The sequence below is a fragment of the Catharus ustulatus genome, chromosome 1 (genome assembly GCF_009819885.2).
Source record: "Catharus ustulatus isolate bCatUst1 chromosome 1, bCatUst1.pri.v2, whole genome shotgun sequence".
Classification (NCBI taxonomy): Eukaryota; Metazoa; Chordata; class Aves; order Passeriformes; family Turdidae; genus Catharus; species Catharus ustulatus.
Genome location: NC_046221.1, coordinates 110319292 through 110344432, shown reverse-complemented (window position 1 = coordinate 110344432; position 25141 = coordinate 110319292). Strand labels below are relative to the sequence as shown.

General features: G+C 45.2%; 1 protein-coding gene across 1 annotated transcript; it reads left to right on the top strand.

Moving 5' to 3' along the window:
* Window positions 1-271: 271 nt before the first annotated feature.
* TGIF1 (TGFB induced factor homeobox 1) lies at window positions 272-10589 on the top strand. The gene is given in 5 exon segments (XM_033080979.2): window positions 272-438; window positions 1175-1199; window positions 1202-1477; window positions 8040-8266; window positions 9535-10589. Coding segments are annotated over 5 exon segments (1107 nt in total). The 5' UTR covers window positions 272-426; the 3' UTR covers window positions 10102-10589.
* Window positions 10590-25141: the final 14552 nt, after the last annotated feature.

Sequence of the window (25141 nt, the reverse complement as noted above, 5' to 3'; positions counted from 1 at the left end):
ATGATCCCTGCTCTGCCATAGGAATCCATGATTTCATCAGCCGCCCGCCCGGCCGGGAACAGCCCCGCACGTGTCGGTGCGGGAGTGACACAAACACGCTCCCGTGAAATAAGTGCACGCCGCACCCGCTCCGCGGCGGGCGGCTTCTTTTCCTCTCCACGCCGAAACCTTTGCCCGTGACACTTCAGACCGCGGCTGGGCGTTCAACACTTTTGATTTTTTTTTTTTTTTTTTTTTTTTTTTTTTTTTTTTTTGCACCTGGCTTTGTCAGGGGGCGGCGGGGGAGTCGCCGCCAAGGCCGCCTGTGCCCGGGGAGAGCTCTCCACCTCGCCAGGAAAGCTGGAGCGAGCTGCTGGCGGGTGTCACGTTTCCCATCCCGAAGGAAAAGAAACTGTTGCTGCTGCAGAGCGTGCTCGCCCGACAGGGATGAGTCAAGCTGTGAGACTTCTCTCTTTTACAGCTGCGATCATGTGCCGCAGCAAAATCTACCGGGCTGGGGAGGGGGGGAGTCGAGGGGGAGAAAAATAACCTTTTACGAACTGCTGTAAAAATAACCGCAGAAACGGGGCTCGCCTTCCCCGCGGGGGTGGGTGGGGGTGTGTGCGGCCAGCGCCGGCCAGGCGGGGCTCCTTGGGCACCATAGGGGATGGGGGAGCAGCCCCCACCGACCGGGCCGCTCGGCGGTCGGGAGGGGGGCGCCGGCCTTTGGGGGGCTTCTTTCCTTCCCCTGCCGTACGCACTCTCCTTTCTTCTCCTCTATTCACGCGAAGGAGTGGGTGGTTCGTCCGGCAGCAACAGGAGGAGGCTAGTCAAGGGCAGCTGTCAAAATCTCCCCCCCACCCCCGCCTCTTCCTTCTCCTCCTTCCAGTTTAATGATCAAACGTCTGCCTGGAAGAAAGGCGAGGGAGCGGGAGGCACGGAGAGCTCCCCCCGCCGCTGCTGTTGTGTGTGCATGAGCGAGCGGGTACAGGCGGACACCCCCCCGTTCCGGCCGGTCCCTCCCCTCCCGTCTGACAGAGCCTCAACACCCGGGAGGGGAGGGAGGAGAGAGGAGGAGGAGGCAGCAGCGAGTGCCAGTGCAGCGCACGGTTACTCTCCCGTACTCACTGCGGGGAGGTGGGGGAGGGCGGGCGCTGTGTACCTTTCTCTCCCGTGCCTTTCCTCACTTTAACAGGCCGGGGCCAATCGCCAGCAGAAGGGAACAAAGGCAAGGGGGGAGGGAAGCCCACCCCGGCCGCATCAGAAAGCCCCCGGGGGAGGCAGAGCCCTGCGGCTCCCGCTGACAGCAGCGCGGCCGCGGACCGGGCGCCTGGCTCCGCGGCGGTGTTTCTTCTTTCTTCATCGACCTCCTCCTCCTCCTCCTCGCCGAGCTTAAAGGGGGAAAGCAGCGTCCGGCGGAGGGAGAGAAACTTGGGTCGGTGCGTGGGGTGTCCGGCGATCGGCTCGGTCCTCGCGATCAAGATGAAAAGTAAAAAAGGTAGTTGTGATGGGGTGCCGGGACAAAGCGGGGTGCCCCGTGCCCCTACCCGGGGTGGAAAGGGGAAGGGGGGGCTGTCGCTAAGCCAGCCGGAGTCCCTTTGCCTCCTGGGCCTTTTGTCCCCCGTGGCCCCCCACACCCCCTGGCCTGTATGCCGTGGAAGATTGCACTGGATGCTCCGCTCCCAGACAAAACATGCGGGGCTGTTGTTTGGAGGCGGCCGCCTCTCTGCGCCGCTGGCTCCCTGTCAAAAACATGTCCAGCCGTTCGCCTCGTGTCCTCCGCCAACTTTTGTTCTCTCCCCCTCCGTGAAGCCTCTTCCCCTTGCCCTCCCATGAAACACTTTTCAGCGCTTTTCCGCCCCGAGCCCCCCGTCCCCGCGAGGGGGGCGAGGGTGCGGGTGGTTTTCCCAACTTGGGGCGAGGAAAGCGGGGCCGTCCGGCAACTCTTTGTTCGCGGGGACAGCAGCGTGGGGCTTGAGGAGTGGGGGGGCACCGGCGGGAGGGCTTCAAACCCCTCCGCGCCCTCGCCCGCCTTGTTTGGCTGAAAGTTGAAGCCCTTTCTATCCCTTTTATCCCTTAAAACAGGGAGGCGAAACACAAAAGTACAAAAGTTTTGACACGGGGTTAAAAGGAGGAAGACTTCCCCCCTCGCCACAGCCATAAGGCTGTTTGAGTTTTCTTTGTGTCCACTTCCAAACAGACAAACTTTACAGTTAGGGGATGGTTACTCATCGCGCTCGTGGTGCTTTAAGTGCCTTTAAATTAGCGCTTGGCCACAAAGACGCGGAGCGTGCTTTCGGAGCTAACGCTCCTGCGCTGGCTGGGAAGAAGTTCATAGCAAAGCAGTGTCTGTTCAATTGCGATTTGCCAGTCGGCGGTGTGGCTGAAGGGTGTTTTGCATTCAAAGACCATGAAACGCTCCGAAGTGGAGGGCTAGAGGGGAGCAGTGCGCATGTTCAGTACTACACTCCAGAGTTGTGCTGTTTTCCCCCTACTATGCATTCCTGCGGCTCTGTAGTAAAGCAGCCTCCCTCATTGTTAATACCCTTGGAGCAATTAATGCATATGTAGTTCGTGAAATCATTGGGCTGCTGCAGACATGGTGTGTACTAATATGGTTTGTAGCCCTCGTCAGAAGTTTTTTTTGGACATGGCACTCGCCTAAGAGGAGCGCGCACAAAGGGAACTGAGCCACGAAGGCGAAGTTTAAAGAGCAGGTAGGGTGGTGTTGAGGAGCGGAGCGGGGCTGGATTCCAGTCACAGCCGGAGCTGCTTGCCGAGCTCAGCCCCCTGTGCCCGCAGACAGCGGCAGCGCTGCCTTTAAATGTTTCAGGCGTCTTAGGTAGGTCGGGATTCTGCATCGTGTTGGAAGCAGTTTGTGGTTTGTTCCCCCCTTCCCCACTTTTATAGTTTCGCTGAATTAATTTAGCCCAGTTATTTTTAGGACATTCCTATGCTGCCTATTTGCACAGCAGTGGTGAGCTGGTTTCCTGTCTGCTGTTGCTTCCATTGTTCAGACTTCTCTCCCCGAGGGCAGCTGCTGGTTGGTGAAATACCAAACTCCCTGCACTTTCAACTGTTGTTCTTGCCACCCCCGAAATAAATGCGTGTGGAAAACGCTGACGTAGTTTCTAGGTATGCATGTGTAGGGCTTTGTGTGTAAGAGTGTGTGTGTGTGTGTGTGTAAGCTCTGCTTTGAGGATTGCAAATCCTGGGCTGAAACAATGGAAACAATGAAAGGTGACAGGCGGGAGGGAGAACTTTTGAGAGGGGCCATGGGGCTGGGGTTTGCGTGGCACAAATTAAAAGGTGAGGAGACAAAGGCGGAAACTTTTAAAAAGATGTTAGTGCTAGGGTGCCTTTGTTTTAATAAAGGTTGGGCTTGTACTTATTTGTGACCTCCTGGCGTTTGAAGCTCATTCAAGAAGTTTCAAAGAGTGACTTTGTTACAGATTTTTTACTTGCACTCCTAGAAAAATCCTGTTTAGAGGGGAAAAAAAAGTATAGTACAGCCAAGTCTAGTTGCTTTGGAAGTAGTAGAGTGCAAGCTGTAAAGTACAGAGGACAACATACAGGCTAGTTCCTCAATTATGAAACTCATTCAGAGGAAAGAGGTGGTGCTTTTTTTTTTTTAACTGTGGAAATTCCCTTCTGTATCCTTGTAGTTTTCTTGCTACTTATGAATAATTTAAAACGAATGTATTTTTGTTGTTGATTTATAAATTCGCATTACATTTTAGTTAGATTTTTTGCTATGTGTGTTGTGCTTTAATTTTTTTTGTAATGCTGTATTTTTGTTGTTGGTTTGTTTTGCTGAGGGGTTTTTGTTTGGTTTTTTTAAGATAGTAGATTGGATTTAAACCTCAGGACTCTTCTATGGATAGTTTCATTTACAAATAATAACCTGATAGCAATCACACGGAACCTACTTGGCTTGTTAATTAGCTGATTTAGAACACAGTCTCGAAAAGACACAGGCATGTGCTCAAGTTTATACATGTGAAGAATCTTACTGAACTTGGTTACAACAGGATGGGGGCTTAGATAGGAACTGGTTCTGTTTATCAGTGCTCATAAAAAAAAAAATCTCACTTAAGAAATTCAGAGAACCCTAAGGGGTGGGAGGTTTTCTTTAAGGTGATTTTTGTCCGGCTCCTCTCTGGAGGGCAGAGATTGTTCCTTGTGGTATACTTTGTCCTCTTTTGAATAACAATTGGCTTCTGCCACTTCCTCTGTGAAGCTCTTCCTCGACACAATGGGATAGTTGTTTTGTTGTTTTTTTTTGGTGCCTTTTTTTCCCCCCTCATAGCCTAAATTTTTCATTTGCTTAACTTCCATTTTATTTGTCTCAACCTCTCTGAATACTTTGTCCTCCCCCTCAAAGTATTTCAGCATACCTTTTTAAGTGGCAGTAGTTTGTTTTGAAATCTGCTTTAGTCATCACTGTACTTTTACTCAAGTTGTTTCAAGCTGTTAACTAACGTTTGGGTGTTGAGCCCAGACTCCAGATCCTAGGTGTAATCTTCCCTGAGCTGATTACGGGCAGGACCTGTGAAGTCTTTGGGCTGTGATACAATGCAGCAGTGCATTCAATCATGTGTATGACTTCAGCTGGGAAGCCAGGAGGATAAAGTAATTTATAAAGAAGGAATGCTGATCATGTAGTCCTTAGGTCATTAAAAGCATAGACTACTCTTTTAAGTGGCGATGTGGAAATGAAGGAATGGGATTTTGTGTTGTTTTTCAGACCTCTCTGCAAATTTAATTGTGCTGCTTTAATTTTAGTTCTGCAACAACAATTTTTTTTTGTTTGGATTAAATGTATTTAGGAGGAGACATAAAATAGCCTGGCCTTAGCCTGCTTTTAATACAAAATAAATTAGTAGGTCAGCTGGGGCTACTCATCGTGTCCACAGGCCTTTATTCTGGGTGTAAATAACAGTAAGCCAATGGTCCAGTCATGGAGCATGGCCAGGAGCCTTTTCAGTTGGGCCCTGTTAAAACAGGAAACCAGCAGCGAATAGGCTGATTACTAACAAGACGGAAAAACAAAGCTGGGTTGTAATCAGCAGGAATGCTTTAATGAAAACAGAGCCTTGACAGCAACAATGTGGCTCCTGCTCTAGTAAAAAAATATCAGCTGGGCTAGTGGAGATTTCTAGCCTTGACTTCCTGTTGCTGCTAGCTCTGCACTGCTGAGGAGAGATCTGCCACGAGTTCAGAGCGCTGATCAGCTATTTAAATGAGCAGAAGTCCTACTACACTGGGTTTCCTGCTTAACCAAAACCTGCTTTGTGTCACTAACTTACTGTGTCAATTAATATGACACACTAAGCCAGCGGGTCAAAGGGCTGGCTCTAGCTGGTGACTCATTTCTTGCTAGGTAGGTTACGGTTAGTCAGATGACAACTTTTACTTTAGCAGATCTTGTCTGAAAAGGGAGAAACGTTTTTATTCTGCTGGCTTGCAGACAGTATCTTGTCACTTTTTTTTTTTTTTTTCAGCTAAAGAAAGAGACACAGTTCTATGAGAGGCTTTGCTGTTAAGTCAGTTTTCTGAAATTCAGAGGTGCCCATGGAGTCTTTTAGTTGTGTGGTAGATCCTGGAAAGGTCAGCTCAGACTGAGTGGTGTGTCTGGAGTACTTTTTGTAATGCCATGTAAATACTGTTTGCAAGCCATTAGACATTTAACTTTTTCATAGTAGTTTTTCCTTCCCTCTTGTTTCCAGCCCTTGCTGTTTGCCTCTCCCTCTTTCCCAAGGTCTTGCCTTATTGCCCATTATATTTAAAAACAAACAAAAAACCCAACCCAGTGAAATGCTGCAACAGTTCTGGTTTCTGACAAACAAGAACAGTGCACTTCAAAACATTGTCTGAATAGCATGGGCTAGTTTTAGCTAGTTTTTAAATTCAATTTAAAAGGGCTGAGCTGCTTTGAAGAGCCATTCCTGTTGTCTCTGCAGGATCTTTGTTCCCAGAAGTGTTCCTCGTGGCTCCAGGAGCCCATGGTGCAAGGCATGTTCTCAGGTCAGGTTGCAAGCATGACAGCGCTTCCCATGAAGCCAAGACAAAGTGGTTTGCTTGGAATCATTGTAAAGCAAACTTTTGACATACTTTCTACATGAATTAAGAAGCTGTTTACATAATTTGGAGTTTATCTTGTGTTGGTTATTTAAATATTGTCCTATTGTTCCTGTTCCATGACTGGATAATTTATGTAGCTAATCATCAGATGAAAAATTTGGTATGTCAGTTTGGTGTTTGTCGGTTACATAAATCAGCAATAGGGAGAATGAAAACAATACCAAGTAAGTTACTGAAGTAACTATTCCAGACAGATTGCAGATTGATCATCCTGTTGGGAATGCTTGCGTATCAAAACTGTGCATTTCAAATTGGACAACTTAGACTAAATTTAAGGATGTTGGAGCTATTCATAAATAGGGGAAGGAAAGAATAATTTACCATGTCAGCTTTGGCTGAAGTTTAGAAGTGTGAGGAAAGGTCCTTCTCTGTTTCGCTCCCTACCCTCCTGCCAAGTATTAAGGAAAACTTGCACATGCATGCCTCCTATCTAAGTATGGTAGTGGGAGCTTTGGTGGTTGGTTGATTTTTTTTCTTTTTTTTTTTTAAAGGGCATTACTTCCTTCTGTGCCTTTACTCATGGATGTAACATAGTTTTATAGAGTTTAATATTTTCACAGGTACACTTCTTGTCATTTAGGGCTTAGTTTATTTCCTTAAATAGAACTTTTGAGTTATGGGTGGTTGTCCACAGAATATTTTACTTTTGACACTTAGTTTGCTTTACTGTTAAGGTCTTTAGATTTGGTGTTACTTTCCTTTCCACCCCATCATCACTCCCAATCTAAGTTCAAAAGACAAAAAGATTAAGGGCTTCTCTTCCTTCTATAGTTCCTAAAACTGCTTCTGAAAGCCAGTGTCAGTTCACTTGAAATTAGTATTAGTTTGTACTAGTTGAACATGGCTAGTATCTTATTTGCACTTGTATACAGTTTGTAAGATTTGTAAAATCTCTGGTGAGTTTAAAGCATGGTTTTCTTTGTGTTTTATGGAACTAGTGACTTGTGTATCCTACAAAGGGAGTAGAATTGTAGCCTTCCTAACTATTGAATACTTGCTCGTTTGTTTGATTTACATTCCACAGCTTCATGTTACTAGTAGTGTGGTGTACATATATAAAGGGATAATCAGAGTTTGAAATCTGTTCCTTCCTTTGTGTTGGAGGGAGAAGGTATGCACATTTAACTTGTAAATTTGGACCCTTATTGTAAGCACAGCACAGAACACACATTTTCAGGGATAAAAATATGAGACGAAAACCACAAAATTGAAAAAATAGGATAAAATCTGGTACGTTTAAATGATCATGGTTCTTTGAGACAGAATGTAGTTAAATAAGAGTTCATTTCCTGATAAACTGGCAAACTCTTAGGCACCTAGTTCTTCCCTTCTCCTGCATGTTTTTTCCTTCATATGTGAAAATCTCCTTAGGGGTGGTGACAAACACCATTTTCTGCTTTCTTTTTTTCTTCTTCCATTAATTTTTCTGACTAGATATAATTATTAGTTTATAAAATCTACGATCTATCCCTCCCAGGAGGGAAGCATCAGAGTGGTAAGAAGCAATTAAATAACCTAATGCTTGAGTTGGGGTGTTTTAAGTTCTTGCTTGTTGACCTTTTGCCCAGCCACTGGATAGTTATCCTTGAAAAAAGTGCTGGATGCATACCATAGCAAGCAAACTTGGACAATATTCTCATTAGATAGAAGCTATCTGATAACGTGGCAGCAGATAAAAGGTTGCCAGGGGAACAAGAAAATGAAGGTTTGCAGAGAAAAATTCCTTTAGGAACGGCTCATTGGTGATACTTTTTGTTCAGCTGACAGAAAAGCTACAGCATGACAAGTTAACGCTGCGGGACGAATCTCCCGTACAAGGGGCTGTTAATGTGATATAAAATGTCTGTGCCATACAGTGCTGGAGCCAAGTAGTTAACGGATCTGGGAGGCTGATTGTTCTTGTCTTACAATTGTAGGTGTAGTTGCAATATCAGGCAGTGAAACGGAGGATGATGACACTATGGATGTCCCACTGGATCTTTCCTCATCTGCTGGCTCAGGCAAACGGCGGAGACGTGGCAACCTGCCCAAGGAATCTGTGCAGATTCTTCGGGACTGGCTCTATGAGCACCGATACAATGCTTATCCTTCAGAGCAAGAAAAAGCGCTGTTATCCCGACAAACACACCTTTCCACACTACAGGTATTTAAACAAGTAGTTCTCCCTTCTAAAGGAGCCGTTTTCTGTTTTTATTCACCTGTGGTCCAGTCATGGATACAAATGTTTACACTGCATGTGAGATTTCCTTTTTTATTGCTACTCTCCTGCTGACTGTACTCATAATGAGAGATAAAGACTGATTATGTGTTACAATTATCTTTATTGGGAATAAAATTATTTTTCTGGGGCAACAGACAGTCATGAATTGGAGCATGCATGCTAATTTTTTGTGGAATCATACCCCAAAAGACATAAAGTGTCTGTACAAGGTAGTTCATTGTGAGAAGAAGGTGTTTGTCAACAGAGGTTATATGGTGTTAGATGTGCAGCTTAATATGTACCTGTTCATTTCTAAAACGGCAACTCGAGGCTCATTCCAGTAGAACATGGGCACATATAATTATGTGTATCATCACTGCCATTAAAATCAATGGAATAACCTAAATGGGATAGAGCTACTCAAGGATGTTAGTACAGGTATGCTGAGGCGTTTGTGTGATTATTTTGGACTCTCATCCTGGGATGCCACTGGCATCTGTGAGGTCCCTTGGGTCCATCATTCTCATCTTCTGTGATCATCTTTTGTGGAATAGTTTTTGCCCATTGCTGCATCCCATATTGTGGGAAGGTGGCTGCATGAGAACTTGGGTAAACCAGGGTTTGGTTTCGGGAGCTGCTAAATAGAGATCACTCCTGTTGAGTCCTGGGCTTTATTTTTTCATATTAATTCACTAGTGCAATTTTCATAATTGGCTATATAGTAACATTATAAAGAAGACTTCCTTTATGTAGTAAAGAGAAAAAAGACGTTAAACTATAAACTATCCTGTATTGCCCAGGAAACTGGTTGATATTTAAACAAGGACAAACTTAAATGAGGTAATTCATGTTATGTCTGTCGACACAGTCAGTTGAACAAGGAAAATCAGTAACTATTTGTGGGAGGAGTGGCTCTCTTCAGAGAGAAAAGGTTTTCCTGTTGTTAATTAACCTAAGCTAGGGAACAATAGCCAATAGGTTAATGTGTGTGCACAGAGTTAAAAGCTAAACCCCTAGTTTGGACTTCAGATGTCCCGGGGCTTTCTGTAACAGGAGCAGGGAGTTGCATGTCAGAACTTGTCAGTAGGTCTCTATTTCGTTGTGCAGTGAAGGAAACTGCTTGGAGGGATTCATTAATCTAACCATCCACTCTAGTGGCACATAGTTGGGAATGAACGAGGGTATAAATTAAGATGTCATTATATTCCCAGGTCTGCAACTGGTTTATCAATGCACGCCGCAGGCTGTTACCTGACATGCTGAGGAAGGATGGCAAAGACCCAAATCAGTTCACTATCTCACGGCGAGGGACCAAGCTTCCCGAGGGCGGCCTGGTGGAGTCTGCCATCAGCACAAAGAACTACATTCCCCTGCTGGAGGAGACCGCCTTCCTTCCTGCTGCCGCGCCGCTCGGCAAGACTGTGTCCTCTTCCAAGCCGGCCTCCCCGGGCTCGGTCCTGGCTCGGCCGTCGGTGATTTGCCACACGACTGTGACTGCATTAAAAGATGCCCCTTTCCACTTTTGCCAGCCAGCTGATGTAGGCCAGACCACGGACCTGCAGCAGCCCCCGGCTGGTGGCTTCACAGATAACCCCCTCTCCTGCCACGAGGACGCATCCAAACTGGGACCTGGTGCAAACACACAAAGTGGGCTCTTTAACACTCCTCCTCCAACACCACCAGACCTTAACCAGGATTTTAGTGGATTCCAGCTTCTGGTGGATGTTGCACTTAAAAGGGCGGCAGAGATGGAGTTGCAGGCGAAACTTATGGCCTAAATCCCCTTCCTTCTCCTTCCCCGTTTTGTTTTACCAGGCAGGGATCTAACAGCTGTGTGGTTATTGCCACCCACACCATATCAAAAGACTTCACTGCATTATTATTATTTTTTTTATTAATCTTATTTGCACAAGGGGATTGCTGAAATGAAGCTTCCTGTCACTGAGATGGTCTTCAGTGGAATACGGTCATTCCAAGAATTATAAACTTAAAGCTACTGTAGAAAGAAAGGATTGTGTGTTTTGTTGGGATTTTTTTTTTTTAATGTTTTCTTTGTAGATTTTTCATAATGTGAGATGTTTCCCAAGATCATGTGATTTGTTTTGTTTCCTTCAGACTGTGCAATATCTAGTAATGATATAGAGTCTTCTTATCATTCCCATGTGGAACGGAATATACCGACACGCTGTCTAAATTTTCAATTTTTTTAACAATACAAACTTTGGATGATCATGCTTTTTTCCCATAATATAATAAAATATTTTCTTTAAAAGTGATGCATACAGAGTATTTTGTTGAATACAAGCTTTGCAGAAAACATAAAATACCCTTGAAATAAATGGAAGTTAGAAATATTTTTGAGCTCATACTGACTTTGGTTTAGAGGGCCATGCTAGCAGTTGTTGTCAACCAGATGTTTGAAAGAATGCTGAAAAGTAAGCCAGAAGTACCTGATTGTGTTCTGCTGTGTTGAAATTTTTTTAAGGGGCCAAAGGGAGCTATGTAGGCAATTCTGACTAAATTTCAAAGGGAAACCTCAGGTCCCTCTAAGAGTTCCAGCTCTTAGCTCCTTGAAATATTTTAGGGCTGGGAAATGTGATGGCCCATGGGGAAGATCCGAAGATAAAAGGAAGAGGCCAGAAGAGGGGCTGGGACAAGTGTTCTTTGCAGATCTTTGTGATGCAGCTCCTAGACATGGCTGGTGACAAATTTTGATAGGGGAGGGCAAGGGCTTCTACCCCTACTTGGACTAGCAATGACAAGGCTTTTACTCAGTAATTCTAGTAGACTGAAATAAAATAGGCTGTATTGCATTGAAATCTGAGTTCTGGGAGCCAGGTCTTTGTGAGATTCTTTAACAGGTGGTAGGCTAAGATTTAGAAGAGATCCCTGTTGTATTGGGGTGTACTTTTGCCAACAGAATCTAAGTTACCTTTCAGAAAAGGACTTTGCTATCAAAATGACTTATTACTGAAAAACGTGAAGACTTGCAGCTCACATTTCAACTTACTTGAATGTCAGTTGCCCACCCTTATCCTTCCAGCAACAGTGAAATAAGAGACCTCCAGGGCAAAAAACTGGTTCTGGCTAATCTTTAAAAACAAACCAGTTGTCTGTTTGGGAGGTTGGGGGAGGGCTTTGAGGAGCAGGAGAGTTGGTGAATTTAAGGATATCATGAGTAGAAAGAAGACTACAGTATTCTGACTGCTATTCTGTTTTGCTGTGGCCTTTATAATTTTCTAGTGTCAGAACTACTCTTCTCTGAAGCACTCTTTGGAATTCTTCTGAACTTGTGCCTTTCTCAAACCTTCATGTTTAAAATCAAAATGGTACACAGTAAACACTGGCTTACTTATAACTGCATCAGCTTTGGTAACACAGTCATCCTAATATACTGTATGAATATAGAACTCTTTTAAAAATAATTTTGAAATTTATAACAGAGATGGCTGTATACTCTATCTTCAAGGAACTGGAGGTGGGTATAGAGAAACCTTGTGTAGTGTCTTTCTGGACACCCTGTACCTGATACTTCAGAGCTATTTTTCCTGGGCTACCCATGTATGTGTTGTTTGGTGGGGTTTTTTAATGACTAATTGTAAAATGGAAGTGTACTTTTTTGTATTTGTGAGGTTCTTGTTGAGGAAAAGGTTGGTTAATAGACACGGTTTTGTGGAATAGGTGATTTATCTTGAGGGGTTCTATGCACCCAAAGTGGAGTGTCATCTTTGATAAAGGTTTGGAAGATGCCTTGTCTTTTCCTGTTCTTGCAGAGAGGAACTTCATTGCAACACTCCTTACACCCATGCTTCATGAGTGAAAGAAAAACAGCCTCACAAATATGTTTGCATTGTTTGATTTGAATTGCTCGACATTTTCCTCTTTTGTTTCCTTTTTTTTTTCAAAGCAGTTTGCTGGTGTGCTGTGGGATAAAGAAAAAGTAGGGCAATTCAGATCATTAAAGAGCATTTTCAGAGATCTTTACTCTTCATTACTTTGCCCTTTAAAATAAAAAATGTCAGCAATCTTAGAAAGAAAAAAACTTTGCTGGTTGAGCTAACCAGTTCTGTAATTTCACTGTAGCAGCTGTAGTACTGAAAATGAAAATAGAATGAGGAAGAAAGCTGTTGCCATTCAGGTTAACAGTTTTCATTGAAAGTAAAAGCCTGTGGTCTCTCTGCTGCTTTCATTTACTATTATGCTGCACAAAGTGGTATTAGTGTAAATGACCACCAAAGTCCTCCTCATGTGATGAGCACTGCATTTCCATTTTGCTGACTGACTTACCCTGGGAACTTCACTGGTGACCAATTTTGCTTGAGGTCAATTATATACTTCTTAAATTATTGGTTGTGTTAAGGTTACACCTAGAAGTTCGGCTGTAGTCATAAGTCAGATGGCTGTGGCTGAGTAGCACCTGACACCACACCATGTAAAAGCTTTTCCCTACCCTCAGGTGTTATTTAATGAAGAAGAAGAAAATGACTCTCATTGGGTACCCGCTAAAATGTACCAAAAGGGAGTTTCTGCTTTCCTGTAATCTAGCACTGATAGTTTTGGTGCTGGCTACTGAAGTTCACCTAAACCTATTCTTTCTGAGCATAAGCCTGAAGTGACTTTAGATAAAGTTATCAGAGGTAGGTAGATGTAGGGCATTGGGTGGAGCTAAGATCCTGAACTGAGCAGGAGTCCTAGTAACAAGCCAAAGGCTTCACGTGCTGGCCACAGATCACTGGTAAAGCAAACAAAAAGTTTTATTTGTGAAACTTCTTTTACCATGGAAAAGAAAAAAAAAATAAAGAAGCAATGAGGCAACATGGGTGGTTTTGCTGTTTTTGCAGCAGTGATAAACCTAAATGCAAAGCAGTTTTGTCCAAACCCAACCTCTGACTGAAAGCACACGCCTGGACTACTCTGAGGCTAAAGGGAAGGCATTGCCGTGTGTTTTTGGAGACTGTGCGGCCAGCCAGGGCGTCAGCGAGCTAAGAGGTATGACAAATTCATGCCAGGGAAAACAGCTCACACGCAGACTTCATCAACCTTGTTTTCATGGCTTTTGTGTCTTGTAAACAAGTTGTGGCAGCTGCATGTGATAAATCTCTGCGCAAAGCAACAACAATTACAATAGGGAGGGAATCTCGAGCCCTGCGTGCGGGGAGGGGGTGGTGTCTCGCTGCCTGGTGCTGGGGGGGGTTTGTGGTGTCCCACATGTCTCCCAGCTTGTGCCATGAGGTCAGCCAGCCTCCATGGCTGTAAAACCGTTGGAGCTGCAACAGCTGGCCTCGTGCTGTGGGGGAGGGAATGGGGCAAGGAGAGCCGCAAGCCGGGCTGGCTTGCACGGCTGCACCCTCCCAGCAGCATGGTCCTGCTGCCCAGGCGGAGCGGGGGGCATGCGGTGACTTCACTGGGAAAGGGGAAGCAGGAGAAAGTAAGCAGAGAGAGTGTGTGGGGGGGAATCAGTTTTCCCCTTGGAGGTGAGGTAAGGCTGCAGTGGGAAGCCCAGCCCACAGAAGGTGCAGTACAGCTGGGAGTCCAGGTGCACTGTGACCCTGTTCAGTGTCACTTTTGCACCTATGGTATTTAGGCCACTCTCAGTTAACTGTGTCCTGCCTGTCAAAGTCTGGTTTTATTTTTCTTCAAGCACTCATGCAGGGTTTTTGGTAACCCTTGGAGTTCTTTATGTTCTCTTTAAAACTATTTTTTTTTTCTTTTTTTTTTCTTTCTCTATTTGGCATCTAGCAATTGTCAACTTCCCGCCTGGCTTTTTCCCAGTAGGGATTACAAATACAGCTCATGTTCACTTTTCAGGACATTACTTGTTCTAAGTCTCCTGTTCACCAACTGCCAGAGTTGTTACATCTCTATCCTGTTTCGCTGGTTCAGCAGGCTCTTCTCCCATGGGTTCCAGCCTTCAGACTGAAGGAGAGGAGATTAGATTAGCCACTCACTCTAGCAAAATGTCACTAAGAGCTGTTGCTGTTCCAGACATGATAATTGTACCCATGTGTGCTGTATGCGGTTCAGTGTCTATTCCAGTCCCTGTCACGACAATGAGTGCCTGGAGTTCTGCACACACAGAAAATCACGTAAGCTGATGCTAGCCATGCTACGAAGTAAAAACTCGGGCTGCTCTTCCATCTATATTTTACATGCATTCCTGCTGACAGCTCAAAGCCGTTTTGCTCACCTTTCCCTCTGAAACTGGCTTTATTTGCCTTTAAACTCCTTTTTCTTTCTGAAGCTGAAGTGTTAGGTCTGGGACTACAGCTGGCAGGAATCTCAAATCCTGCTACACAGATTTGCAGAACAGCGTAGCTTTCACCAACAGGTCAACTTCACAGCCCTTTGTAGCTCTGCAAAGCTGCTTCACTGTGCAGCGTGAATCACAGTCCCTGAAGCTGCTGCAGCCATGAATAAGTCGCATCTGCCTCCCAGCTAATCCGTGTTCCACCGGATAGCAGCGTTTCTGCCAAATTCCATGTGTTTCTACTGACAAACAAGGTGCTGATCTTTCAGCTGCTTACACAATGTGTAATAAACCTGTAAAAATGCACAGAGGTAGGAGTGTTTTGAATTAGTGACTTAATTGGGGGGGGAGAGGGGGGCACAGGTGGCAGATTGTGAGTTGAATGGGTGCAGCTGACAACCATCTAACCCTGTTTATTCTTGGACAGCTTCCCTGGGACCACAGACCGGAGCTGTGGCTGCTTTCTCTAATTGCAGCCTGGGCAGTGCCTGCCCTGGGCACCAAGCCCTATCTCTAGGTGTGTAACAACATGACCCTCTTGGAGTGAAGAACTCTTGTCTGGGCGTATATAAACCCTGCATGTGGCTTTTGTTATGAATCTTTCATCGCATCATTTTGCTGACAATGAAGAGGACTGACCTGACTACAGGGAGAGTGGGTCAGAGCTGTGGGTTTTGCAGTAGATATATCTATGTTTCCCTGGCTTCTCTGTCTTTGCGTCCCTGCAGTGTTGCCACACCGACGGGGAAATACTGCCCTGGAACTTCTCTATCAGTGACATTTCACAAGTTGGCAGGACTCACCTTCTTTTTGGGAATATTCATTTTTATACATAGTAGTACAGAAATAATTCCCAACTGTGAGGCCTGTAGTTTTACTAGTATGGTATTCTGTAAGTGTACAGAGAATGTTTGGTCCTGCCTCTGAAGTCCCTTCAGACTGATAGCTCTGTGCCCACTAGCCCCTGATACTGGGAAATCATGTGTCAAACACTCCATACGTGCTTCTGCTTCCTCCCCAAAACTAAACAGTTAGGGCCTGAGTGGCTTCCATTAGGGATAGACCATTTGGTTTCTTTAACTGATGTGTCCTATCCAGTTTCAGCATAAACAAAGTTCTTCCCTGTTTAAACATTTCCTTTGGTGTTCTAGCTCTTTTGCAGGGGCAAAATTGGTGTTTTGTTGATTGACAAATAAATTTTAGTGCTTTGCTGGGGGCTTTTGGCCTTTTGAAGCCTCTCCTGTAGAAGCTGTTAATGGAGAAGATAGTCTTGATCATAATTTGCCATCAGTTTATATATTTTATCCAGGATGCAATTTTGAGTGTGTATATATACCTTATATATATATCCTAGTAAGGATACCATATATGTATTGGTTCTGGTATTTATATAAAAAAATAAACAAAATCACTTGACCAAAGTGAGAAGAATGTGATGTCCCTGAGCTTGCTTTTATTAATTCCTTTTGCTTGTCTTGGAAATTGTTCTGGATGGAAGACACATAACTGATGGTAGGAATCTCAACAGTTTTGTAATTTTTCTGACTAAGCATTCAGCTGTTTTGCCAGAGCCTGTAATTTCACTTCCTTTTCCAGCCTGCAATGTTCTGATTGCTTGACCTTGTGTCCAATGCTTTATTTTGTTTTCTTTTGCACTTCTAGTCTCATTCCTTGTTTGAACTCTCCCTCTATAATTTCTCTGTTTGACTTGAGAGTGCTTACACAATATCATGCATAGTCCATTTAACTAGGTTAGAGATATTTTGACTAATTTTGTACTGCTTTGAAAGGCATCTAATCTCTGTTACTCCACTACATTAACCACAACAGCAGATCTTGCTTTGATGCAAACAGATCAGCTTCTGTTCATGAGAGAAAGCACATTTTCCCTGTGTAGATAGCTCAGCTTTTTTCTAACTTCTGCTTTCTGTGTTGTGACAGGAGTAAGGCAAAGAAAGAAGCAATTAATAATAAAATCCACTGGGCATTTTTAAAAGTGGAGGGAATATTTTTAGTTTTGAGTCAGTAGTGTTGTTTGTTTCAGCGTGCTTTCAGAGTCCTGGCTCTGCTGCCATGAACCTTCTGCTGGTGAGGTGTGAAGCAGACATTCCTCTGCCAACCTGAACAAAAAGGTTAGTTCAGGTTATTGTATTAAACACTGTTCAGGCAGTTGCTTCTGTAACTCATTCTTCATGTTAAATTCAGCTGGCTTGCATTCAGCCAAGGTATTTCCAGTGATGTGCTGCCAGCTTTCTGCAAAGGCCTCCTCAAAAGTCTTTTTTCCTTAGCTGGTGATATGTGGAAAAAACCTCCTGTAAATATCTCGGTTTAATGTATAGATTTACATCTGCAAAGCACATACTGCCTGTTGTAAAACAGTCAGTCCCTCCACCTCCCTTCCCCTACCAAACCTTGACCCCTGCTACTGGCAGAGGGGAATGTCCCAGTCACCCTCTGAAGGGAGAGTGTCATCCCTCACCATCTCTTTGGAGCCTAGGAGGAGGTGGTGGGAATGCAGCCATACAGGTCTCCCCATGGGAGAGTTCACACTCGGCCCTGCAACACCTTACTCCTTCACCTGCATGTGATCATGGGGTGCTGGTGGTCTTGGGGAGGGCAGCATGTGAAGCCCAGCTGGGTGTTGTGCCAACAGCCAGCACCACTCTGAGCTTCCTCTGATATGGCAGTGTGAGTTTAAATAAGCAGGAGCATGAAAGGAGGTGTGGGGGGCTGTGTCAATTTCTCTCATATTTACACTGATAAGCAACAGGTATTTCCGCTGTGAAAAATTTAATTTCCTTTCCTTTTGAAATGCAGTGATGCAGAATCTCAGGTTTCCTTCCACAGGGTCAGAAGAGCAAGGAGGGCTGCATGGACCAGCTGATGCCTGTGTTGGCCAGACTGTCCCCATCTGGCAGAAGTGACTCATCGGTGGCATGACCCAGGCGCTCTGTGAGGCTTGTTGAGCTCAGGGGGAGTTTGACTTATCCTCTACTTCCTTTAAGATTTGCCTCTAGTCCTTGCCTTACCCCAGCCCTCATCTGCATTTGCTATCCAGCCTGGGCTGAAGTGATCTGCCCCAGATGCCTTCCCGGTGCCAGTGGTTCCCTTGTTTTAGGGTGTGGGGAGCTGCCATTGCAGAGCTTAAGCTGCTGCCTCCACCTGGGGCTCATTACATTCTGCTTCCTCTCCAGCTGCCAGGGGCCTGGACACAGAGCAGGGAAATCGCACGCAAGACGCTTGTAAAACCCTCAGCCCTGTCTGCCATTGAAGGAAGAGCTGGCTGAGCCTCCCTCCCTGCAGGACTGGTTTCCTGCCCTAGGAAATCCCCTACTGTAAGGCAGCCCGGGAGATCCACCTTGGGGATCTCAAACTGCAGCCAGTCAGCACTAGCTGGGTAAAGAACAAGAGCTATGGGTTTTTAGAAAACCCTAATAAAACCTTCTGATTATACATAAGCAAAAAATAAGTGATCCTGCCTGCTCCCCAGCTCTGTGGTTTGCCTAAACTTACTTCCCTGGAATACACTGGAGTTTGATCTTTGAGAAATGATATCTAAAAAGCCCACATGTAAAAACTTAACTGTTCCAGCGATAGGATCATAATCTGCCTTTGATCCTGTCAATTGTTGAACCACAACTCTATTCGTTGCCCAAGGACTGCAGGAAATGTACACAGGGTTATGCAAATCTCTAGGAGAGGGAATGTTTTGCAGGGAGGGGGGGAAGATGGCTCTTGCCACAACTGTCAGTCTCTGGCTTGCAGCTGAATAGTTTGGCAGTCCCTGCGCTCTCCTGTGTCACCCCGCTGCCAGTTCCCACGGCTCCTACCCCTCTGCTCACCGTCCAGTTGTGCAAGTCTGGAGTGGCGAGCTTTTTTCAGATCTCCCCCTGCGTGCACATTTACAGGCAGAGTCTGCAAGCTCGGTCCTTTGTCTGCGTTTTTCTCCAAGCCACCACTGTGAGTGCAGTGTTCATGTTTCACTTCTAAATCCCCACAACTCTTGCTGGCTGGGGATGTTTGCATGGGGTGGGCCAATCTGATGGTAGGACACAAAACAATTTCTTTGGGAACTTTGAGGGGAGCTAAGCCTGCACCAGCGTGCAGCCAAAGCAAAATAACAGCAACAGAGCCAGCAGACAGGCAGCTGTCAAGCAGGACTTTAATTCTGTGTAAAATGTGAATTTTCCTCTTTCCCAGATTTGCAAAAGGACAGTCAAATCCTTATAAAGATGTATGTTGGGTGTAGTGTAGGAGTACATCCATCATCAACACCACGTTCAAAACGAGAGTGCTTGACATCCTAACCATGGTTCAGGGTAACAGATCCTGATAAAAAATAAAAATAGAGGTCCTTTGATACCTTCTCTGTTCTTTTTGCCTTTTTCTTTTTTTTCCCCTTTGGTATGTAAGCTAAGTGGCATGACACTGGACTTTGGTACTTCACCCAGTTTACTTTAATTTGCAGGAAGATATCAAAGGGACAGGATGAGCCCACCATTACCCAGCTGCCCTGGTAGGGCTCCCCTGGCAGCCATGCCCTGGTCTTGTGCTTTGCCAGGGAAGGCTGTGCTGCATCCAGAGCACAGCCCAGCCTTTTCCATAAGCTCCACATACCACACAGGTACAGGGGCTGCACACACCAGAATGTGGGGCAGTGCTGCATCAGCTGGGCAGGAGTTTGTTTTGCTGTTTCTGTTTGGTTTTTTCACCTCAGTGATAATTCTTACCCAATGTGTGATCTCTGTTCTATGTACTTTACTACTCCTTGTGATAATCAAAATCCGGCCCTGAACTTTTTCACTACAAAGGAAACAAGAACTTTGCCCTGTTGGCTGTTAACAGGGCACTCAGCGATGCCTCAGCCTCTTCTCACGTGCAAAAACCCCCAAAGCCTGTGGAAATCAGGGTCATGCTGATGACAGAACGCTTATTGTTCTTTCACCAGTGCGAGTGGAGATCAGGTGCTTTGCTACAGACATGAGATTTTTGGTGTCAGACTCTTCTTAAAAAAAGGAGCAGGCACCCACCCAACCGGCTGGCGGAAAAAACCCTTTAAACACCAGGACTGCCAATAACGCGCTGTGTACAGCTCAAAGTGCAACCTGTGGTGGGTTCAAAGCGCTGAAACATTAACCAGACCTTGGGCCACCGTCTGTAGTTGCTGCTGGGTGCCCACAGCATGGCTCCCGGGAGCGGGAAGTGAGGGTGGCACTATTGTTATCCGCGTGGAGAAAGGGTGCAGCGGTGTTTGCACAGCGCGGACGGAAGCGATGGTGGCAGCCCTGAGGCGTTGGGTGTGCGGCAGCTGGGCACCAATAACGAGGTACAGCTATAACAAGGTACAGCAATAATGAGGTACAGCAATAATAAGGTACAGCAATAATAAGGTACAGCAATAATGAGGTACAGCAAGAACGAGGTATAGCAAAAATGAGGTATGAGCTTCCCTGTGCGAGGAACAGAGAGAGGCTGAGCACTGACACAGCCTCCAGCTCTTGTTGAAGGGCTCTGATGATGGTGGTGGAATGAGGCTCTCCTTCCATGTTTGCAGGTATAACCTCAGGCAAAACCCCTGACTCTAAGCCTCCCCTGACCCCACATGAGGTAAGGCTTCTGGGAAGAGCAAATATAATTTATGCAATTGCAGGCTGCAATAGCAGGGGGAAAGGAGAATGCTAGAGCTCCTTCTGGGCCCACACCTCAGATGATTTGGAGCTGGGTGGTGCTTTGGTGGTGTTTTTTCTTTTTAACAGTGATGAGGTGTCCTGGAGATCAGATGAGGAGATACGAGGAGCCAGAAAGCATTTCTGAGCATTCAAGTGTTGTAATCATGTCACTGCTCCCTGAGCTCAGCTGACATAGGAGACAGGTAAACATCTCCCACTGCCCAGGTAAGTGACAGTGTATAAATCTTCAGAACACCCTGAGGAATAACAAGCCTTTTGCAACTTTGCCTTTGAACTCTGAAGGAGTTAGGCTTGCATGATGGATGGCAGCGGCGCCCAGCCGTATTCTGAGGCATAGCACAGCTCCCAACTCCCTTGCAGAGGTTTTATCCTCAGCTGGAGGGAGGGTACAGCAAGCTGTGCGTCAGCGCCGACTCTTGCAGCTGCAGAAACTTGTAATTTCCTTTCCAAACACCAGCACCCTCAGCAAGGCAGTTGGCCTTGAGCCAGAAGCCATTCCTGTAGTGTCTGTTCCTGCTATATACATGTGTAATGTTAACTTACCTGATGTGGGTTTCCTCACAATCACTGCCACATATCTGTGTCTTGTCAGTGTGGTGGCTTTGGGAGCAGCTTCTTCCATTATCAAGCCTTATGAGTTTACCTGAAAGTGTGTTCAGGGGAGCAAAGCGATGCTTTTCTCTGCTTGTGCTGAATCATTTTTACCTGGCATGGGTTTGGGAACTGGGAGACCATATTTTATTGTAGCATATTACAGCTGCAGAAAAGGTATTGGATTCTGGGTTTATATCAAAAGACTAATTCTTGATCAGGATCATAAAATATTTAGGTATAGAACTTTGCTTTCACAGCTCTTTGTAAAGTAATTGCTCTAGTAGTAGAGGCAAAAGAAACTACATGCTCATTTATGATGCTTAAATCAGACAAATAATTTCCGAAGACAAATAACAAAACTGTAGCAGAGAGCTCTGGTGCAGTGCTCCTTCTTGGATTGTAAACACTGCAAGACAGAAACCATCAATATTTACACAGTACTCAGCCCAGCACAGTGCAGGTTCTCTGGCTGGGTCTTTGGAGGCACTAATAGGAATATTAAATCATGCTGAATACCTTCTTGCAATATTTACAGTTTAACGATAACCAAGTGTGTGTGCCGAATACTGTGAACTGTGGGCATGCAGCACCAGAACCAGAAAACCTGTGATGAGGCCAAGCCTTGTGATATCTTCCCCCTGCTCATCACACATGTGCTGCAGTGGCTGGGACCCTTTCTGGTGCTCCCAATATTCATCAGAAGCAACTTAGAAGGAATGATGTGAGAGTAAGTGTGTGAGCTGTCACCAGTTGTGCCAAGGACTATGGATGAAAAGTCGGGGGGGGGAAAATAGCATTAAAAATACCACTGCTATGTTGCCCTGTGGGCTCACAGAAATGTGACACAGAGAAGAATTAGCCTTTTGCGGTTTCATGTTTCCCTGACCTTTTAAGAGAGGAAGAAAAAAACAGATCCAGCTTCTGCTCCCAGCTACAATGCTGAAAGTCCAGAGCAAATGTAATACACTGGCTCTTAAGATGCGAGAGCAGTTTCATGTTGTCTATAGGAAAGCAGAGAGAGAGCTGAGGTGTAAAGATAATTTAACAAAAGCTGCATGAGTTCAAAGATCCTAGATTCCATCCCAGGCAAGTGTAATTATTGGTGTTTGAGTGTAATTTTGATGTTTAAGGAGATCCATTCAACCTGCTCTGGTGGGATTTCTGCCTTGATGTCAGTGTGAAGTAAAGCAGAAAACACGTGGCTCCTTGAGCACAATGGCCTTGTAGGTGTGAGCGAGGGATGTGCCACAAGGGAGGAATCCTGGGCACCAGCACTGCAGCTGACAGCCCCTGGCAGTGGCAGCTGCTGCTGCTGACGTGGCAGGGATGCTGTGACAGCACCTGCACTCACACCACTTGACACTTGGGAAGGCCTTGAACCATTAGTGTTAAGTTCACACATGCTACTTGATATGAAAACAGTTCCAGTTAAAAATTATTTCAGAATTTTTGTTTTTGCTTTTGTAACTGTTGACAAACAAAACCTACCTGGATTATACTTTAATGACAAACTCTGCATGCTTCAACAGGTTTTCTTTGTTTTGGCTTGGTTTCTTGGTTATTTCCCACCTTCCACTAAAGGAAATTTTTATCTCAGAGAGAGAAAATACAGGAGGTGGACTGCTTCCTACCTGAAATCCCAGCATTGCCTGGCAGAAGCTGACAGACATGAATCATCACAATGAATGCAATACTGCACACAAGTAGGTTTTTTTTTTACAAGAACAAGGTTGTTAAACAAGGGATGAGAAACACGTGGAGTACACTGCAGTTTGCTAATGTATGGCTGGGTTCCCAGGTCCATGTACATTCCTGCAGATGGGCTGCAGTTGTCATGATGCTATTGCCAGGAAAGATGTAAACAAAAGGAAACCTCTTGTCAGTTGGAACATTAGGGTAGTAATACAAAAGAGTACTTCACAGAGTCTTTCAGATTGATACACACCATCTATTTGTCAAAGATGCTTTTCTCTTACGTGCAGTCATACAGCCTCTTTGATGTAAGTCACCATTTTTTAACATTTTTTAAATAACAGCAATAATTACTATGTGGTGAATCAGTGCAATGAGCAAGATCATAGGATCCTCTTGCAGAGGAGCAAGACTTAAAATTTGTGTGTTTTAGGCAAAGCATTTCTGGGTTCATTTGAAGACTGACACATGCACATGTTTCCGTTGAAGTTGTTACAGGTTTGTCTTTACGTATGCCTCCACTAAATTTTATAGCTGGCAATTAGTCTGGGATGAAGTCTGGTTTCTCTCCCAACACTGTAAATGCAATTGTGTAACTTCACTAAAGTTCCAAGCCTGGTTCTTATGCTGGATTGAACCAGTAGATAGTGAGAGGAAAAGAGAAGTCACCCTTTCAACCTCTTTCCCACTATGACAGCTTACTTCATGGAAGTGGCAGCAGCCACCTGACCTGGATTACTTTTGGATTGTGTTTAATGCACACCACATTCCCCTAGAGCTGCCACTGCTCCAATAGTAACACCCTGCCCTGTGCAAGGCTTGCTGCTGCCCAGGGGCTTGTATCTCCCTGCCCTCAGCTGGCACCATGATACTGCCTTGTGGCTCATGCTACCTCTGAGGTTTGTGGAAATTGAAGAATTGTGGTCATGGTGGTGCCGATGCACTGTGAAGAGATGTCACATATTTAAGAACTATTTACTGAAACGTTGCTCTGAGGTGGGAAGGGATTTCTCCCTTTAGGTGTTGCTACAGGTGTGATTGTCCCACAGCATAGCAAAATGCCATCTCAGTTTTAGTGTATCATCTATGAGCTGTGGCCCAGATGATTAGATGATTTTTTCCCCTTTTGTTGTCAATTATTGACTGGAGAGATGAAGAATGACACATGCTAAAGTGCATCAGTTATCTCAATTTCCTTCCCCTTAGGCCTATCTTAGCCAAAATTTACCAGAACAGTCTACAAAATGAAGAAATTTCAGTATTTTTTTTTTCCTTCAGGTGACAGGAGTTTTCTTCTGAAGACTGACAAAAGGACTGGAGCACAGTGAGTTGTTATTACAACCACTTATTAAAAATAAAAAAAGACAAAAGAACGTGCTGTAAGATAATAAATAATAATAGCCCAAGATAATAAATAATATAGCCCAACTTCTCAGTGCTATAAAAAAAATCAGGGATGATCACAGTCCTGAGCACACACTCACAAAGCCATTTCAGATTCAACTGTGAGCACCCATAGTCAGTTCAACAGGAAAAAGTAAGAGAGTATTTTAAGGACATGACTGCAATAATTCTCCAGTTTGAAGCCAGAGATAAATGGTAGGTTGGACATTCCCACCAGGGAAATAGGCTAGTTACATCGGAATGGGTTACCCTTTGCTATTCAACATCTCAGCTCCCTAGTTACCATCTCCAGCCTAAGGTGTTTGTCTCAGCACATGGTTGTTTACACAGTGACTTACCTTGGTGAGACATTTGATACCCATAAAACATCCATCACACTTGGTCCTACTGTTTTTCTTTAACCCAAGGCAAGGCCAATCCCTCTTCCAAAACCTTTGACAGCTTTGAAATATGGCAGTGTTGCCTTCGGTGGAGCTCAAGGGCTGTGCAGTGGTTGCTTTCTCCAGAGGCTCTGCAACACCTCAGTACTTCCCCCTCTTTGAATAGAGGTGGCAAAATCCATAATTTGTTTCCATTCTGCTTGGCTGAAAATGAAAAGTTCGGCACCCTGTCACGGAGATAGTTAAGTGAAGAGTCAATACAATGAAGGCCTCTGTACCAGGAGTAGCCCATAATAGGTGGTGGCAATGTCATAGCTCAACTTGTTATTTAATATAGCTCTTTTTTTTCCCTTCTTCTTTCGTGTGTGTGGTTTTTTTCCCTCTGGGTGGAGCAGAGCTGGGGAGGTGATGACTTACCTGCCATAGCTTGGTAGATCGCAATCTGGAACTGGCAGAGTGTTAACACAATGCCCCAGCAGAGCTTTTCTGTCTCTAATTTCAGTGATTATGTTGTTACTGGATCAGTGAAGAGAACCATGAAAAACACAATTACCAGGAAGCCCTGTTCTTTGCTGGCCCCTTTGTCTCTCTGCGAACAGGGCATGTGACTCACGGAGCAGTAGAGCCCCGGCTGTAATCTCATGCGCTACCGAGAAGGGTGCTGTCCGCCGGTGGGACCCAAGCGTGGGAAAGCCTGACTGCTGGCTGGAAGGGCCAGTCACGTCATGTTCTGCAGCTGGCATCCAAGTGCATCCTGATGAATCAAGTGAGAGCAGCTACCTTCTCCTGCCACAACCGTGGCCGAGCAGCC